At 37.0% G+C, this 18,269-nt stretch overlaps 1 protein-coding gene across 4 annotated transcripts in view; it reads left to right on the plus strand.

Annotated features, from left to right (window-relative positions):
- Window positions 1–18,269, plus strand: part of OXSR1 (oxidative stress responsive kinase 1) — a 101,669-nt gene that overhangs the window by 67,996 nt on the left and 15,404 nt on the right. For all 4 annotated transcript variants that reach the window (XM_067753803.1, XM_067753804.1, XM_067753805.1 and 1 more), the window contains 5 exons: window positions 2,228–2,329; window positions 6,154–6,287; window positions 10,169–10,217; window positions 10,835–10,900; window positions 15,046–15,168. In XM_067753803.1, coding sequence (XP_067609904.1) covers window positions 2,228–2,329; window positions 6,154–6,287; window positions 10,169–10,217; window positions 10,835–10,900; window positions 15,046–15,168 — 474 coding nt within the window. The remainder of the gene's footprint in view (window positions 1–2,227; window positions 2,330–6,153; window positions 6,288–10,168; window positions 10,218–10,834; window positions 10,901–15,045; window positions 15,169–18,269) is intronic.

Here is an 18,269-nt window from a genome sequence, read left to right on the forward strand (position 1 = left end):
AATGACCTGACTTTTTTTACATGTAGTTTCATTGCTATGGCTCTTGAAGGACTAGTTTTCTCCAAGTCCCTCTTTCCCGGTTGTCAAACAAACTGTAGTCTGATGTCGCTCATCCCATCACCTAATGGAAACTGCTGTTTCTCCAATCCAGTGCTCATTTTTTTGCTCCTTGTTTCGCTCTCTTTGTGGCATTTGAAACTGTTGACCTTTTCCCCCTTTACTCACATCCTTAGCTTCCTCATTCTTCATCTACTTGTCGGGCCATTTCTCTGGCTTCTCTTCTGGCTTTCCTTCTACTGCTAAATGACACTGTTCCCCAGCACCTTGTTTCTGACTCTTCTGTTCTCTGACGACACATACTATTTTCATCTCCACTTCCCACCTGTTAATTATTTCTAAATTATATCCAGTCGAGTCTTGTTTTTTAAGCCTCCGGATAGATATTTCCAATTCCCTATAGATGTTTTACATAAATGTCTTATGTCAAACTCAGTATGTAGAACTGAATCTACTTTTTATTCTGTTACAATAAAATACAATACAGTACAGGCCTATATTGACCCTGTTGGTGAGGGAAGGCTTCCCATGCTAGGGTTATGGGGATGGCTGAACGCACAGCACCTGACACTGGGCCTAATGAGATTGACAGCAGTTTATTATTTGTATGTACACATATCTGGAGGCAGAGGACACTGCATGCCCCACGGGGTTGCACTTAGGAAGGAAAAGAACAAACAGTTGCTGTAGGAGACAGGCTTTGTAGTATCAAGAGAGTGATATGCCCTTTGGTTTCCTTGTGAAGGTGTGATTGGCTTGTTTGAACAATTCTGAGGGCTGGCAGGGAAACCTGCTACTCAGGAATAAACAGGAACTGTACCTGATGCATTTGATATGCAGGGTTGTTGGGCCTAGGGGGCCTTCTCCTTGGGAGGAGACCGGGGAAGGGAACTTTCGCTTACGTCAGTAGAGGTCCTCCTGTTTACCCAATGTTGAAGCAGCACGTAATATGGAGCTTTAATTTTAGGTCTCAAACCACACACTCCCCAAACCTGTTTCTCCTCCTATATTGCTTAGGATAGAAAATTAAAATATTTAATTATATAATATGCTGGTGACAGTATAAAGGAGAGAAATTTGGCAACATATTCACACCAACAACTTTAAAAATATTCTCACCCTTGGTAACTTTTTTCATTCTAAAAATTAAGGTGATAAAACAATACCATAACACAGAGGAATTAATGGGGAGGGTGTGGGACATATATGTAATGGAGTGTTACGCAGCCATAAAAAGGAACAAAATTGGGTCATTTGTAGAGATGTGGATGGACCTGGAGACTGTCATACAGAGTGGGGTGAGTCAGAAAAAGAAAAACATTAACGCATATATGTGGAATCTAGAAAAATGGTGTAGATGATCTTATTTGCAAAGCAGAGATAGAGACACAGATGTGGAGAACAGGCATGTGGACGCCAAGGGGGAAGGGGGGGTGGGATGAACTGGAAGATTGGGATTGATATATATACACTATTGATACTGTGTATAAAATAGATAACTAATAAGAACCTACTGTGTAGCACAAGGAACTCTACTCAGTGCTCTCTGGTGACCTAAGTGGGAAGGAAATCCAAAAAAAAGGGGATATATGTATACGTGTGGCTGATTCACTTTGCTGTACAGTAGAAACTAGCACGGCATTGTGAAGCAACTATAGGCCAATAAAAATTAATTTTAAAAAAGAAAAAAACAATACCATAACATAGGAAATTGGGAAAACTATGTCTAAGACTGCCTAACACTTTTTTTTGTTCTAGTTCTTTCTAGTTTTTTTCTTTAATAGGCTATATATCTGTTTGTAATAGGATCAGAACTTATGAAAACTTCTGTAATCGTTTTTCTTCATAAGTGCTTTATCATATAACATCATAAAGTGGTTTTCCGTATTTTCATATAGAATTCATTAATTTTGCTTTTAGTTGAGTGTATAATCTTTTTTTAAGTGAATATACCATACTTAACTATTTCCCCATTGTTGGTGAACATTCATTCAGTTTTCTTTCTTTCCTTTTCTTTTTTCCTCTTACCAAGTATATTTGGCTTTTGCCAACTTTAGATTATATTTTATTGGCTTAAAATTTATGGTTCTTGATACATATTAGAAGCTCTCTTTTAAAAGTGCTTTTAGGGTGGTAAAAATAATCTTGTACATCTCTCTGTTCTGTACAGGTCCGGGGTTATGATTTTAAAGCTGACATCTGGAGTTTTGGGATCACAGCAATTGAACTGGCCACAGGGGCAGCTCCTTATCATAAGTATCCGCCAATGAAGGTGAAGCTCACATTCAAAATACTACCCCAGCTCATGCCTCAATTCTCTTTCAGAGCCTTACTTCATTTGGCATTCTTTTTTTGTTGTTGTTCTCCTTCACTTTATTTATTTAACATCTTCATTGGAGTATAATTGCTTTACAATGGTGTGTTAGTTTCTGCTTTATAACAAAGTGAATCAGCTATGCATATACATATATCCCCATATCTCCTCCCTCTTGCATCTCCCTCCCACCCTCCCTATACCACCCCTTTAGGTGGTCACAAAGCACCGAGCTGATCTCCCTGTGCTATGTGGCTGCTTCCCACTAGCTAGCTTTTTTTTTTTTTTTTTTTTTTTTGCGGTATGCGGGCCTCTCGCAGGCTCAGTGGCCGTGGCTCACGGGCCCAGCCGCTCCGCGGCATGTGGGATCCTCCCAGACTGGGGCATGAACCCGTGTCCCCTGCATCGGCAGGCGGACTCTCGACCACTGCGCCACCAGGGAAACCCTAGCTAGCTCTTTTACATTTGGTAGTGTATATATGTCCATGCCACTCTCTCACTTCATCCCAGCTTACCCTTCCCCCCACCCCATGTCCTCAAGTCCATTCTCTACGTCTGCATCTTTATTCCTGTCCTGCCCTTGGGTTCTTCAGAACCTTTTTTTTTTTTTTTTTAAGATTCCATATATATGTGTTAGCATACAGTATTTGTTTTTCTCTTCCTGACTTACTTCACTCTGTGACAGACTCTGGGTCCATCCACCTCACTACAAATAACTCAATTTCGTTTCTTTTTATGACCGAGTAATATTCCAATGTGCCACATTTTCTTTATCCATTCATCTGTCAATGGACACTTAGGTTGCTTCCATGTCCTGGCTATTGTAAATAGAGCTGCAATGAACATTGTGGTACATGACTCTTTTTGAATTATGTTTTGCTCAGAGTATATGCCCAGTAGTGGGATTGCTGGGTCATATGGTAGTTCTATTTTTAGTTTTTTAATGAACCTCCATACTGTTCTCCATAGTGGCTGTATCAATTTACATTCCCACCAGCAGTACAAGAGGGTTCCCTTTTCTCCACACCCTCTCCAGCATTTATTGTTTGTACAGTTTTTGATGATGGCCATTCTGACTGGTGTGAGGTGATACATCATTGTGGTTTTGATTTGCATTTCTCTAATGATTGGTGATGTTGAGCATCCTTTCATGTGTTTGTTGGCAATCTGTATATCTTATTTGGAGGAATGTCTGTTTAGGTCTTCTGCCCATTTTTGGATTGGGTTGTTTGTTTTTTTGATATTGAGCTGCATGAGCTACTTGTAAATTTTGGAGATTAATCCTTTGTCAGTTGCTTCATTTGCAAATATTTTCTCCCATTCTGAGGGTTGTCTTTTCGTCTTGTTTATGGTTTCCTTTGCTGTGCAAAAGCTTTTAAGTTTCATTAGGTCCCATTTGTTTATTTTTGTTTTTATTTTCATTTCTCTAGGAGATGGGTCAAAAAGGATCTTGCTGTGATTTATGTCTATGTTTTCCTCTTAGAGTTTTATAGTGTCTTGCCTTATATTTAGGTCTTTAATCCATTTTGAGTTTATTTTTGTGTATGGTGTTAGGGAGTGTTCTAATTTCATTCTTTTAATGTAGCTGTCCAGTTTTCCCAGCACCACTTATTGAAGAGGCTGCCTTTTCTCCATTGTATATTCTTGCCTCCTTTGTCAAAAATAAGGTGACCACATGTGTATGGGTTTATCTCTGGGCTTTCTATCCTGTTCCATTGATCTGTATTTCTGGTTTTGTGCCAGTACCATACTGTCTTGATTACTGTAGCTTTGTAGTATAGTCTGAAGTCCGGGAGCCTGATTCGTTTGACATTCTTATCCATAGAATTCTGCCCTGCATTCCTTCTAACTCCTGTAGCAGTTAAAATCTCTATTAGATATTTGGTATTTAGCATTGGGTGACTTTACATTGTAGTTGAGCTTTTTATATGATGACTCACCATCTCCTGACTGTGTAACTAGTTTGATATTAGGATCTGTTGTGTCTTATTTTAGGGTGTGTTCCCCACAGTCACTTGTGTAGAACAGCCTCAGTGGGGATGATGATCATTTCTACTTTATAAGGTTGTTGGAAGGGTTACATGTTAATAGTAATTATCACTAACATTGATTCAGCACTTATCTGTGCCAGGCACTGTTTTTAAGTGCTTTTAAGTGTTTTAAGTGCTTTTTATATGTTAAATAAGATCCATGCAAAGTGTTCATGTGCCATACATATATATCATTCTCACTGTTATTGAATAAAAGTTTGCTTTGAAGTAGGACATTAAGCAGCTTTTATTAAAAGGCCTTTTATATCCTGAAGGAGTAGTTACCTGAAACGTAGTTTTTAATCCTAATGCCCCAACGTTAGTAATAAATGAGTTTTTTGTGTTTCAAGATGGTCCTGCCAGTACTGTTGGCAGCCATTTTTATCTGTGTGACCCCTTAATTATAATATGCACATGAATTCTATTTGTTTGTAACTGTAGCTGTTGTTTATAGTTCTGCTTGATCTCTTTACAAAATGCCCTATGACTGTTTAAATTGGTGACCACCGTTGTGAATTTTTGTCATAGTGATATTATTCATATATCTATGTTCTTGGTGCATTTTAGAACCTTTAAAATGTTATTTTGTCCCCTTTAACAATGTAGAGAGGGACAAAACCAGTAAGCAGATAGTATGAAAACCCTCTCTATATCTGCATATTCAAAACATATGTATATTGACCTATATATTTGATGCGTGAAAGGTTAGTGATATTTTAAGGCCACGGTTTTTTCTTAAAGGTCAAGATGCCTAGGTGTAAGTGAATATTCACAAGGTTTTGAAAAGGATGGTTTTTTAATAACTGTAAGGTGGGAGGCTATTTTTAGGTCCAAGAAATGGCTTATTTTTAAAAAGAGATGGGGGAGGAAGATGAGGTTTACTTAATATCATTGTAGGCAGTGACTCCTGCAGTTGTAGCCAGACATATACATGTTAACCTGTTTGCTCAAAACGAGAAATACTGCCAATCTTAGTAGTTCCCTTTCAGTAAATATAAATTGAATCTGAATAGCAAGTAATAATTCTGATTATAGCCTTTTAATTTTGGTGTTGACTTTGTGCTCAGAAAAATGGCTTATACTCTTATTAAAAAGTCAAACAGTATAGAAAAACACAAATCATCCCAAATTCCACCATATAAATGTGACCTTTATTATTTACATCTCTATGCATCAAGATAGTATGTTGCCATGTCAGTCAAAGAAGGAAGAGATTTCGGATGGACAGTTGCTGCAGGGAAGGTAGGAGGAATGCAAACTAAAAGAGGCTGTAGTTTTGTTAACTGGGACATCATCAGTGATTTCTATGATTGAAGTTTCTGAGGAGTTCTGGGAAGAGGAGGTCAGGTTACAAGGGGTCAGGTTGGAACAGAGCCATGAATAGGTAAAGTCAGCAAGGTCACACTCTTAATTTTGCTATGGTTTTAATTTTTTTAAGATAGTTTGCTGGTATAAGAATGGGGACAGAGGACATGAAGAAAGGATTCCAACTAAAGGACATACAGTACAATGTTGATACAGTTGAGCCCTTGTAGGCACATGCCTGGGAAGCCAACTATCTATAAGATACTGTTTATGTGGAAAACACCTAAATAACTCTAGTTTCCAAACAACTGGTCTAGATGTGAACTTTTAGAAAATGAAATCTGCTCGTATGTTTGGAGGTTGTCTATATTGAAAAAACTTGGCCACAATATTTAATTTACTTTACTGAGTCTTCTGAAGTCTATATTGTATTAAAAATTCTTACAGGTTTTAATGCTGACACTGCAGAATGATCCTCCTTCTTTGGAAACTGGTGTTCAAGATAAAGAAATGCTGAAAAAGTATGGAAAATCATTTAGAAAAATGATTTCATTGTGCCTTCAAAAGGATCCAGAAAAAAGGTAAAATATGAGATAAAGCTTACTTTTCTCTTCATCTAATATATAAACCATTGGAGAAGCCTAAGAATCACATACATACATGCCATACATACATACATGCACAGCGAATTCAAAGGAACTAAATACAAACATTAGGAAAAAAATGCACAGACCATTATACTAGATTGGAATGAGTGAATTACTTTCTCCCTTCTTTTTAGTATACAGTGTACCCTAAATAGTTAAGCTATTTCCTGGTTAATTTCTTATAATTATAAATTTCTATGTTACTGAAATGCCAAGTTAGTGGGAGGGCTTATTTTCAATTTGCATTTAAGAGTTGTAAGTAAAGCAGTATCTTAATGTTCTTTACAATTTTAATAACAAGAGCAATATACATAGCAAATATTATATTTAATGTCAAATAGTCATACTTATTTCCTTACTAGAAAGATATTTTAGTTAAGTGGACCAAAAAGTCAAAGAGCTTATTGTTAACATTAGAAAAATTGGGTGGCATATAAGTAAGAGAAACATGATCATCTAATGTGTGTATCTTCATGAATTAAACAGAAGCATAGAATGTTGAAGATCATTGAATACAATCTTTTATCTTTGAGGTCAACCAAAACTCCTGATTTCTAACCTTGGGCCCTGTTCCCACTCTGTCTTATTTTTCTGTTTCACATAGTATATACATAGTCCACTCAGTTTCTTAGCACTAAGAGGTCTTTAATTTTGATTTTTCTAAAGCTCAACAAAAGTAAAAGATTTGAACTGACATCCTTGATCATGTCTTTAGTATATATAATGGGCTTCAAAATTTACTGTTGGAAATATTGGAAAGGGTAAGAAAACAGGCAGTAAAATTCAAACCTTTGTTTTTAGAACTTTTTTTCTCTTTCTGAATAAATTGGTATAAAACATAGGTAATGCTTTTGCTTCTGCCAAGTTAGTTGACTAAAATAACAGAATTCTCTTGTTACAAACACCCAGAAATGCTGGCTAAATCTATCAAACTTAAAAAACCAAATACAGAGATGAACTTGCAATAAAGGGATGTCTTCAGATGCCAGAATTAATAAGGAAGCCATAAATCCAAGAACTATCATAAACTAATTCTGTGGCTCCCCTCAGTAGGACACTATTCATTCCAGTAACCTACTGGTTTGGATTTTTAACTTCCAAGTGGGGACTGGAAATGAGATATTGGGCCTACCCAATGGGGATTTTGAACTGAGATCTCTGCTTAAAGCTAGGACATTCAGAAGTCTGCATCCTGAGTAAAAGGAGAGACCAAAAAACAAAAAAAAAATCTGTCCATCATCACAGAGACACAACAGAAATCTTTCCTGAATAATCCAGCCCTCTGACCTGGACATTCTGCAGGTTTACAGTCTGAATTTATACCCATATTATCCAGGAATCCACAGGATTAGAAAGTAAAACAGTTATTACTAAGCCAGTTTTATTTCTGGCAGAAGCAATTGGAAACTGCACTGTTAGAATACTTCCAAAACTCAGGTCCATGAGATTCTTTTTTTCGTTTTTTAAATTTTATTTATTTTTGGCTGTGTTGGGTCTTTGTTGCTGCGTGCAGGCTTTCTCTAGCTGCGGCGAGCGGGGGCTACTCTTTGTTGCGATACATGGGCTTCTCATTGCGGTGGCTTCTCTTGTTGCGGAGCACAGGCTCTAGACACACGGGCTTCAGTAGTTGCAGCACGCGGGCTTTGTAGTTGTGGCGTGCGGGCTCAGTAGTTTTGTCACACGGGCTTAGTTGCTGCGTGGCATGTGGGATCTTCCCGTACCAGGGACTGAACCTGTGTCCCCTGCATTGGCAGGCAGATTCTGAACCACTGCACTGCCAGGGAAGTCCCCTATGAAATTCTTGCACTGAAGAGATCACAATCCAGAATTACAAAATGCACAGTGTAACACTACCGCTGTGAACTAGAAGCAACATTCGAAGAAATAACAGCTGAGAATTTTCTGAATTGATGAAATACCTTTATTTTCAGGCTAAGGAAATATCACCCCAGATTCCAAGTGGTATCTCTCTTTTCCCACTTGTACACATTGTCATGAAACTACTGGACACAAAGGCAAAGAGAAGCTCTTAAATGCGACCTGAGAGAACAGATTACATACTGAGGAATAGCAGGCAGATTGACAGCCACTTCCCCAAAAACAACAGTCAAGGCCAGAATATACTGGAACAGTGCTGAGAAAAAAAAAGCTGTTAACCCAGAATTCTCCATCTAGTCAAACTATCATTCAACAGTAAGCATGAAATTAAGTTATTTTTCAGACAAAAATTGAGTTTTCTAGTCATGTTTTAATCACTTAAAGAACTCCTCTAAAGTGTACTTTAGAAAAAAGGAAGTGAACCTAGAAGAAAAGAATGAATCATAAAAAACAGTGTTGTGCAAACTGTTGAACATTTTGAAATTGTGACTGAATGAAAAAAATAGGAATGGTAATGTCTACTTTCAGTTTGCATAGCACTTCCACACTGACTCTCTCTTTTAATCTATAAGAATCCTCTGAGGCCCTGGTTCTCAAGCTTGAGTACATATTGGTATCACCTGGGGAGTTCTAAAAACTGCTGATACCCAGGTTTGCCCCCACAGATTCTGCTTTAAGTGTTAAGGGGAACAGCCTGGGCATCAGGATTTTTTTTTTTTTTAAATAAGACTTTATTTCTCTCTTGTGTAACAGTTCACATGTGGTATGACAACTCTATTTCAGAAGGGCAATCCAAAACGTAGGCTGCTTCTACCTTGTTGCTCTGACATAGCTAGAATATGACCCTCATGTCTTTAGTCCCAAGGATTTTTTTTTTTTAACTCCCAGATATTGTAATGCACAGCAGTGTTTAAGAACCACTGCTTTTAAGGACTTGGCCAGGTAATACTGAACCTTAGAGAAGTGATTTGCTCAAGATTACATGGTAGGTATGTGGCGTTAATCAGGTCCAGTTTCTTAAGTGTAGTATTTATTATTTATTCTCAGTCATACTAGTTTGTGAAATGGACAACAGTGCCTTTATGCCAATGAAGTAAGACTGTACACAGTTGAGTTAAAAACTGAGTTTAGGGCTTCCCTGGTGGCTCAGTGGTTAAGAGTCCGCCTGCCAATGCAGGGGACACAGATTCGAGCCCTGGTCCAGGAAGATCCCACATGCCACGGAGCAACTGAGCCCGTGCGCCACAACTACTGAGCCCACGCGCTCTAGAGCCCGTGCTCCGCAACAAGAGAAGCCACCACAGTGAAAAGCCCACGCACAGCAACGAAGAGTAGCCCCTGCTCGCCACAACTAGAGAAAGCCTGCACATAGCTACGAAGACCCAACACAGCCAAAAATAAGAAAAAAATAAGTAAAAATAAATTAATTAAAAAAAACCTGAGTTTAGATTAAATTGGGGGACTATACGTTACTCTTAGAATCTTCAGTTTTTTTAAAGGAAATTGTGAAATTATTTTTAAAAAATATGTAGTTACCTAAGTTGAAGGCTTGCAAGCAACCATGTGGCAAGAAGCACAGGGCTTGATTTGTGAGTTTAAATATATTTTTTTGCCTCGTTAAAGCAGATAAAGCCAACTTCTTGGGAAATAATATTAAATAGCAAATATATTGAAAGCCACTAAGAAATCATGCTTTTAAAAGAAACATTTCACTAATGAATTTTTGAAAGAGCCTACAATAATTATTATCAGAACATTTCTATTTGAGTTTTTTAATTTTGTTCGATGTCTTGTACTGAGTTTATCCTTTTTGGTTTTTAGTAGGTTGAGGACAGTGGAGTACACTGAGTTTTTATCTTGATGCTCAAGAAATCATTTTTGAAAATGAAAACCCACATTCCACTTGAATTTATAAAAACTTTCTTTTCTGGTTTTAGACCAACAGCAGCAGAACTGTTAAGGCACAAATTTTTCCAAAAAGCAAAGGTAGGACATTCTAACTTGATTTCATGTGTTCATATGATCCTCCTCAATTACCTAAATTAGGTTCACTGTTCAGATGTTGCATTAAGATGATTATTTTTGGAAGAATGATGGTAGATCAAATAATTGCTGAGGGCACTATTTATATAATCTTTGGTATATAAGATAAATGTATTTTTCATATAAATTAAGTGTCAGGTAAAACTTAAAACAGGAAAAATGAATATTAAACTTTACCATTATAAATAAAATCTGTGGAAAATTCTGTGAAATATACTGAACTCGCATTTCAGGGTTTACTACTGAATTAGTAAACATCTCATTTCCCAAAGATGTGGGTTAAGTAGGATGTTACTGTAGTTGGGAAATGTGGGACCATGATCCCAAAGGACATATGTTAAAGCAAACTTTTCATAGATAATGGTTTTTACAGTACACTAAAGATTTTTCTCAATTTATAAAGTCATGGTAGTAATATACTAAGGAGCTTCAGAAGCTTTTTTCAAACTTCTTTATAAAACAGTTACTATATCACATTTTAATTGTGAATATTTCTGTGTCAGTTATTTTGTTCAATAAAAACTTCTTGTGAGAAGAAAATACTTATTTTTCCTCTCCAGAATAAAGAATTTCTTCAAGAAAAAATATTGCAGAGAGCACCAACCATTTCTGAAAGAGCTAGAAAGGTAAATGGGGATTTTACTCAGTTTTTCTGGGAAATTACTTAGAATAGATTTACTTTTGCATTTTGAAAGTATATTTAACTAATACTGTGTTAACAGTATGAGTATTACTCATTTTCTTTCAGTCTTATCTTTAGCATTCTTTGATATATTCTTTTAGCAATAGTCTACTGTATGCCTTGGTATTACTCCACTATCAACTAGAATGAAAAGGTATGTTACGTAATTAATGAATTAATTCTAAATTCTGTTAAATCACTGTTTGCAACTACCAGAGTAAGTTGTAAAGTTGTGAAGTTTCTTCACACCATACAAAAACAATGAAGACACCACTTCACACCCACTAGGATAACTATATCAAAAAAGACAAACAATAACAAGTGTTGCTAAAGATGTAGAGAAATTGGAGCCCTTACACATTACTGACGGGAATGGAAAATGGTGTGGCCACTTTTAAAAAGCAGTTGGGCAGTTTCACAAAAGGCTAAACAAAGTTGCCATATGACCCAGCAATTCCACTCCTAGTCACACCCAAGAGCATTGAAAACATGTACACATAAAAATATGTACATGGGTCCAATCGCCGTCAGCCGAGGGCTGGCGGAGAGACACGCCCATGGCTGGGAAGTTGGCGGAGAAGAAAAATCCACCATGGGTACTTCTGGGGATTCTTCATATTGATGGAAGAAAGTGTTCAGAGTACCAAGTGAATCCCATTGAAGCCACGTGAGGGAGATAGGAGAGGCTAAATATAGCCACATTAAAAACCATCAGCAATGTTGGAAACAGCTTCAAGCTGAACATCCACATCTATATCCTAAGCTGCTTCGGCTGAGTGAATTTCTATTAAATAACAGTATCCTGTCTCTTGGCTGACTGGAAGAACTACATGTTTTAAGAAGAAAAGAGTTTAAAAAATTAAATAATTCAGTCTTATGTCCTTCCCCCTGACTAAAGTAGAAACCACTTCCCCATTATTTCACGATTAATGTGAAAAAGTACAGGAACAATGAGAGGAAGTTCATCTGTTTCCAGTAGTAACATTCTGGTTTCTGTTGGAATTCCATCGGCAGCAGAAGGAAGCAGCATATACCACATGCCTCCCTATTACAATACACAAAGCTGTCAACTTTGAACTCTTTTGAAATGTTAGTAAAGTAGAAAAGATGATTGTGGCTTTCCTTCAATATTATTTGGGTAACCTAGCCTTAAAATAGTGAACAAACATAAGTCCTTTACCCTTAAGGCAGGACCAAACCAAGATATTAGTGGTCTAGGTAAGCTAGTAATTTGGCATACCTTCAAATGGTTACTTTTCAGATATTCACTCAGCAGGTGTTTGGGTGAGGAGTTGGGCATGGCAGGCCTTGAGAGGGAGTGGAAAGGGGGCTGGTGGGGCCTTTCAGTTTGCATACTCTATTCAGTATAACAAAGACCATGCAACTGATCTGGCTAGATCTCCTTGGAAGGCAGTTTGGTGACCATCTGTAGATTTTCAAATATGCCCTTCCCTATTCCAAGCTGTTTATCGAGGCATTAGTAACTGCAGCATTTATAACTGCACTGGTAGCTCCTTGAAAGGTTACTGCTTTATATTCTTTTCTCTACCTTGTTGCATTCCCAAAGATGCTTTCACACTCCTTATAGATCCAGCCTCCCTTCTATACCATGTACTGAGTGTCTGTTATGTGCCAGGCACTGTGCCAGATACTAGAAATATAAAAGTGATGAAGATACTTTCCCTGCCCTTAAGGACACACCTTGGGTAGGGGAAAGATTTACAAACAAATAATACAATACCACAGTGATGAAGCCTGTAGCAGTAAAATGGTTATTACTAGATATTACTGGTAAAATGCTCTGAAATCCTTTCTTAAAATAGAAGGTATTTTGAATTTGCCTTTATCTCTGGAAATCTTACCTTGGGTAAGGACTGGAATGAAAAGAGAGTAATGTTAAAAAAAAATATGTACATGAATGTTCATAGAAGTATTCTTCATAACTAAAAAGTGGAAACAACCTGAATGTCCATCTATTATAAATGGATATATAAAATGTCATGTACCTATACAATGGAATATTATTCAGAAATAATGAATGAAGTACTGATACATGCCATAACATGGGTGTACCTTTAAAACATTATGCTAATTGAAAGACATATTCTATGATTCCATTTATGTGAACTATCCAGAATAGGCAAATGTATAGAGACAGAAAGTAGATTATTGGTTGCCTAGGACTTGAGCAGATTGTAGGGAAAAGGGCAGTGACTGCTAATGGGTATGGGATGTTTTTTGGGGGGTGGAGGGAGTGATGAAAATGACCAAAATTTGATTGTGGAGATGGTTTCACAACTCTGAATATACTAAAAATCATTGGATTATAATACCTTAAATGGGTCAATTTTACGATATATGAATTATATCTCTGTAAAGCTGTTACTTTTAAAAAAGAAGCATTTAGAGAATGGCGCTACCACCAATGGCTCTTGGAAATTGAAAACATTATAGAAGAAATGAAAAAAATTCTTTACAAAGATTTTAGGGTAAAGTTGAGGAATTTCCCAGAAAACAGAGCCAAAAGGCCAAGAGATAGATAACAGAAAAGATGAGGACATTAGAAGATTATTTGAGAAGCCTCAATATTTGAGTTAAAAGAGTTCCAGAAAAGGAGAACTGAGAAAAACAGAAGAAAAGAAATTACTGAAAAAATAATTCAAGAAAAATTTTCTGAATTTCCAGATTGAAAGAGCCCAAGTACCCAGCACAGTGAATGAAAATAGACCAACAGTAAGGCACATTTACCATGGTAGCTCATAATACCGGAGACGAAAAGAAGATGTGTAGCTTTCCAGAGAAGGGGGACAGGGCACGGACAGGATCGGGGTCATAATGACCTCAGCAGCATCTCTGGAAGCCACATCACAATGCAGCACTATTTCAACATTATGAAAAAAAAATGTTTTCTAACCCAGATTTTTTTTTTAACCAGTCAGACTGTAAGTGAAGTGTGGGAACAGAATCAAGTTATGTTCAGAAATGCTTGGCTTTAATAAATGTGCCATGTTGATAGTAGAGGAAGTGTTTAAAGTAAGAACAGGGAAGTCATGTGATCTAGGAAGCATGGTCCTCTAGATGACGGTAGAGTGAGATCTAAAGTACCAGACCTGGTGTCAGTCTGGTGGAACAGATCAGGAGGCTCTGGTGAGAGGCTTTCTCAAGAAGATAATACTGATGAATACCTAATATATGTGAATATGGTGAGAGGAGATTTACACAGCAGGGAGAGAATTGAGGGATGAATATGACAAGTAAGAAATAAGCAAATATTAACTCCAGGGGAAATTAAAAAGTTATGCAGAAAAGAAAAGTAATTGTAATATATAATAAGGTTCACCTGTATAGTTTATATAATCATGTTATATAAACACTGAATATTGATTTAAGCAAAATTACAATGTATCTTGAAAAAAGAGTAGGGGATTGATAATAGGGTTTAATTCTCATTTGCATAGCAGGAAGTTCAATAGATAATTCCTAAAACTAGAAAATCAAGGGGTAATAATAAGAACAGGTTACTCAGAGAGATAAATATAAATTCCAAAAGAATAAGCTAACATGAATTGAACGTGGTTGCCTGTGAGGAAGAATATGAAAGTTAGGGGACTGCTATTTTTCTTAACAACACTTGCATAGTTGTAGTACTTTTGAAACTATGGAGGTATAATTGTGATTTTAAACATTAAAATTGAAAAAAAAGAGCAGCATCTTCTTTATCTTGGGTTTATTTATTTGAGGGCTTAAACTCCACCCCCCCACACCTTTTTTCAGTGTCTCAAGATACGAAACCATTAATCAGATTTGACCTGTGACTTCACATAAGAAGGATTTGGATGATGTGCAGGCTCAGAATATGGGAGTACAGGGAGGGTCAGTGGTTGTGAGTAAAGACAAATAGTGGAGATTATGAACAGAAAGCAAGTGAAGGATGGAGGATGTGAGTTTATATAGGAAAACTTCTCTATTGGGAAAATTATTATCTGCTTACAACATTGAAGTAATAGAAGGAGAGAGAATATGGCTGACTTTTCTATATAGTAAGTGTCAAACACTACCATAGTCCACGTCTCTCTTCCTAATGAGCAGGTTCGGAGAGTACCAGGTTCCAGTGGCCGTCTTCATAAGACAGAAGATGGTGGCTGGGAGTGGAGTGATGATGAATTTGATGAAGAAAGTGAGGAAGGGAAAGCAGCAATTTCACAACTCAGGGTAAGTTTTGTTAAACTATATGCTTTAGCTAGAGTTCTATCTTTTTGTCTGAAGCCTCTGAGATAATACTATATTCTGTGGTTCTGTTCAGTTTAACCAGCTAAAATATAAAAAATACAGACAGAATTTTCTTGAACAACTTATTAACAACAGGAGCCCAAGTAATTCTACATGGAAAAGGGGACTGGCATATCTGTTTTACTGTGATAATATTTAGGGTATATAAAAATGACCTAAATCAAGAAATAAAAACTATAGTGTCTGAGATGAAAACACACTGGATTAGATGAATGGCTGATTAAACACTGCAGAAGAAAAGATTAGAGAATTTGAAAGCCTAACAATTGAAACTTTGTCCCTAAAGTCTGTTAACTTTCTACCTGAAGAGGAACAGTGCACCTCTTCTTCAATTGGTATATCCTGGATCGTGTGTGCGAGTGTGTTAGTTTTTGCTAGAAGTGGACACCAAGACATGAAGTGAGCAAATACTATTTGAAAAATGGCGCTGATAGACTTGCTCAGTGCAGGGTTGCCACAAACCTTCAATTTGTAAAAAAATGCAATATCTGCAAAGCATAATAAAGCCTAGTGCAATAAAATGAGGTGGGCCTATATCTTAAAGAATTTGTTCCAACATTTTCTTGTTTGTATTGTTTCCAGTATTAAATCTGCTTGTATACTTACCTTTTCATTTATAAGTCACATTTGTTTTTACTCTGGCTGCTTTTAAGATATTTTTCTTTATGAATGGTTTTGAGCAATTTGATATGGTATGCCTAGGTGTATCTTTTTTTTTTTTTTTCCATGTTTCATGTTTAGGGTTTATTGAGCTTCTTGGATCTTTGGGTTTACAGTTTTTTAATCAAGTTTGGAAAGTTTTCAGCCATTACATTTTCTTTTTTTTTAATATTTATTTATTTGTTTATTTATTTATTTGGCTGCACTGGGTCTTAATTGTGGCACGTGGGATCTTCATTGCCACATGTGGGATCTAGTTCCCTGACCAGGGATTGAACCTGGGCCCCCTGCATTGGGAGTGTGGAGTCTTAACCACTAGACCACCAGGGAAGTCCCTCAGCTATTACATTTTCAAATGCTTTTTCTGTCCTTCCACCTTGGAGAGTCCAATAACATGTATATTAGGCTGCTTAAAGTCATCTGACTGCTCACTGATCGTCTTTTCATGTTTTAAAAATTCTTTTTCCCTCAGTTTCATTTTGCATAGTTTCTAGTGCTGGCCTGTTCATTAGTCTTTCTTCTGCAGTGTTAATCTGCTGCTAATCTCCCATCCAGTCTCCTTTCCATCTCAGGTGTAATACGAGAATTTTGATTTGGTGTTTGATTTGGTTGTTAGTTTCTAGAAGTTTGATTTGGTGTTGTTTTGGCATCTTCAATGTCTCTACTTAACTTTTTGAAGATATGAATATATAATAATTATTTTAATGTCCTTCTCTGCTAATTCTAACATCCAAGTCAGTTTGGGGGCAGTTTTCTTTTCACTGTGGCTTGAAAAGTGTTTTTGAGAGTTGAGTAAATAGAGGTAAGAGATCAAGGCAGATAAAATTTGATAAGGTAGAGTACCAAGGAGGAGAGAGCTACCCAGAGAAAGAAGCTTAGAGCTTCCCTTTTGAGTATTCAGCAGCATACATATCAGTGACTATATGTGAGAAAACTACCCATGTGGAGAAAGTGCCCAGCACTCACACAGCCAGGAACAGCAGTTAGACTGGAGAAACTTACAATTCACAGGGCATTTGGTAGATGCTTAGTAATGGGGTGTAATATATTGCCCTAGACCGAACACTGCTCCAGACCCAACTAACAGCTCATCAAAGCAGGATCCAAAAGGATTAAACTATTTCCAAGTAACTTTACTGTATTCCAAAACAAAGCTCAAGAAGATTTATAGAAATTATCAGCATGCAACAAGGTAAAATTCACAGTTTCTGTCATCTAATCGAAGATTACAAGAGTGAACATACCTTATGCCCAGATCGTGGTTTCTAATGTCATTCCCTACTAAAGAACAAAGGCTCACTGGAGAAATGGCTGATTCCAGGGCTTACACAGGGAAAATGCAAGATAAATCTTGGAATATCTTCTTTTGACAGAAAGAAAAGATCTTTTATTTTTAAAAAAGTCATAATAATATGAGCCAGGTTGAAGGAGCTCCCACTGGCCAAATTAGGGAGAATTTAACCATCAAAATCATTAAGTGTAGGAATAAATTATAAATCATTTAAAAAATAGGAATCTATAGGCCCATACTAATAATAAACAGATATATAAATACATGGGGGGGGATGGGTTTTCATTACAGTAACTGCCAGTGCTGACTGGTAAATGTAGGAGTGGATGGGGAAGTTCATCATTTTACAGCCATCATAAAACAATCGTAAATGTTAGATCAGACAAGGATCATCAATAGGTGCTAAACATATGGGAAAATTTTGATGAACAGGATATTTACATGGTCTTAAAGTTTCTCTCCATAGATGGCCTATTAGTTGCAAGAAAAAAATACTGCGTACCTGAGAAATTAGAAAATGCCTTGACTCAATGATTAAAATTAACATCACTAATGAGGGGTAGAGGAACATGTGATTCCCTAAGATATGACACTATAGGAAGGATACGTCACTCTGTAGAATTCATTTAAGTCTGAATCATGAGGAAACATCAGACAAACCACAAATTAGGAGCATTCTATTCAAATAGAGTGTGTAGTAGGCAGGGGGGAATGATTATGTGTAGGAGGTCATTGGAAAAGTTGGATTATAGAGAGTAAATTAAAGTATTATTTTTAAATTTACTTAAGTTGATTGCTTTAGTAGTGTGAAGTTATGTAAGAGAATATCCCTATTCTTAAGTACACAGTGGGGACTTTCCTGGTGGTCCAGTGGTTAAGACTCTGCCCTCCCAATGCAGGGGGCCCGGGTTCAATCCTGGTCAGGGAACTAGATCCCTCATGCCACAACTAAAGATCCCGCACACTGCAACAAAGATCCCGCACGCAGCAACGAAGATCCCGAGTGCCACAACTAAGACCCGGCACAGCCAAATAAATAAATATTTTTAAAAAAAAGAAGAAGAGGAAGAAA

This window comes from Pseudorca crassidens, chromosome 10, assembly GCF_039906515.1.
Source record: "Pseudorca crassidens isolate mPseCra1 chromosome 10, mPseCra1.hap1, whole genome shotgun sequence".
Lineage (NCBI taxonomy): Eukaryota > Metazoa > Chordata > Mammalia > Artiodactyla > Delphinidae > Pseudorca > Pseudorca crassidens.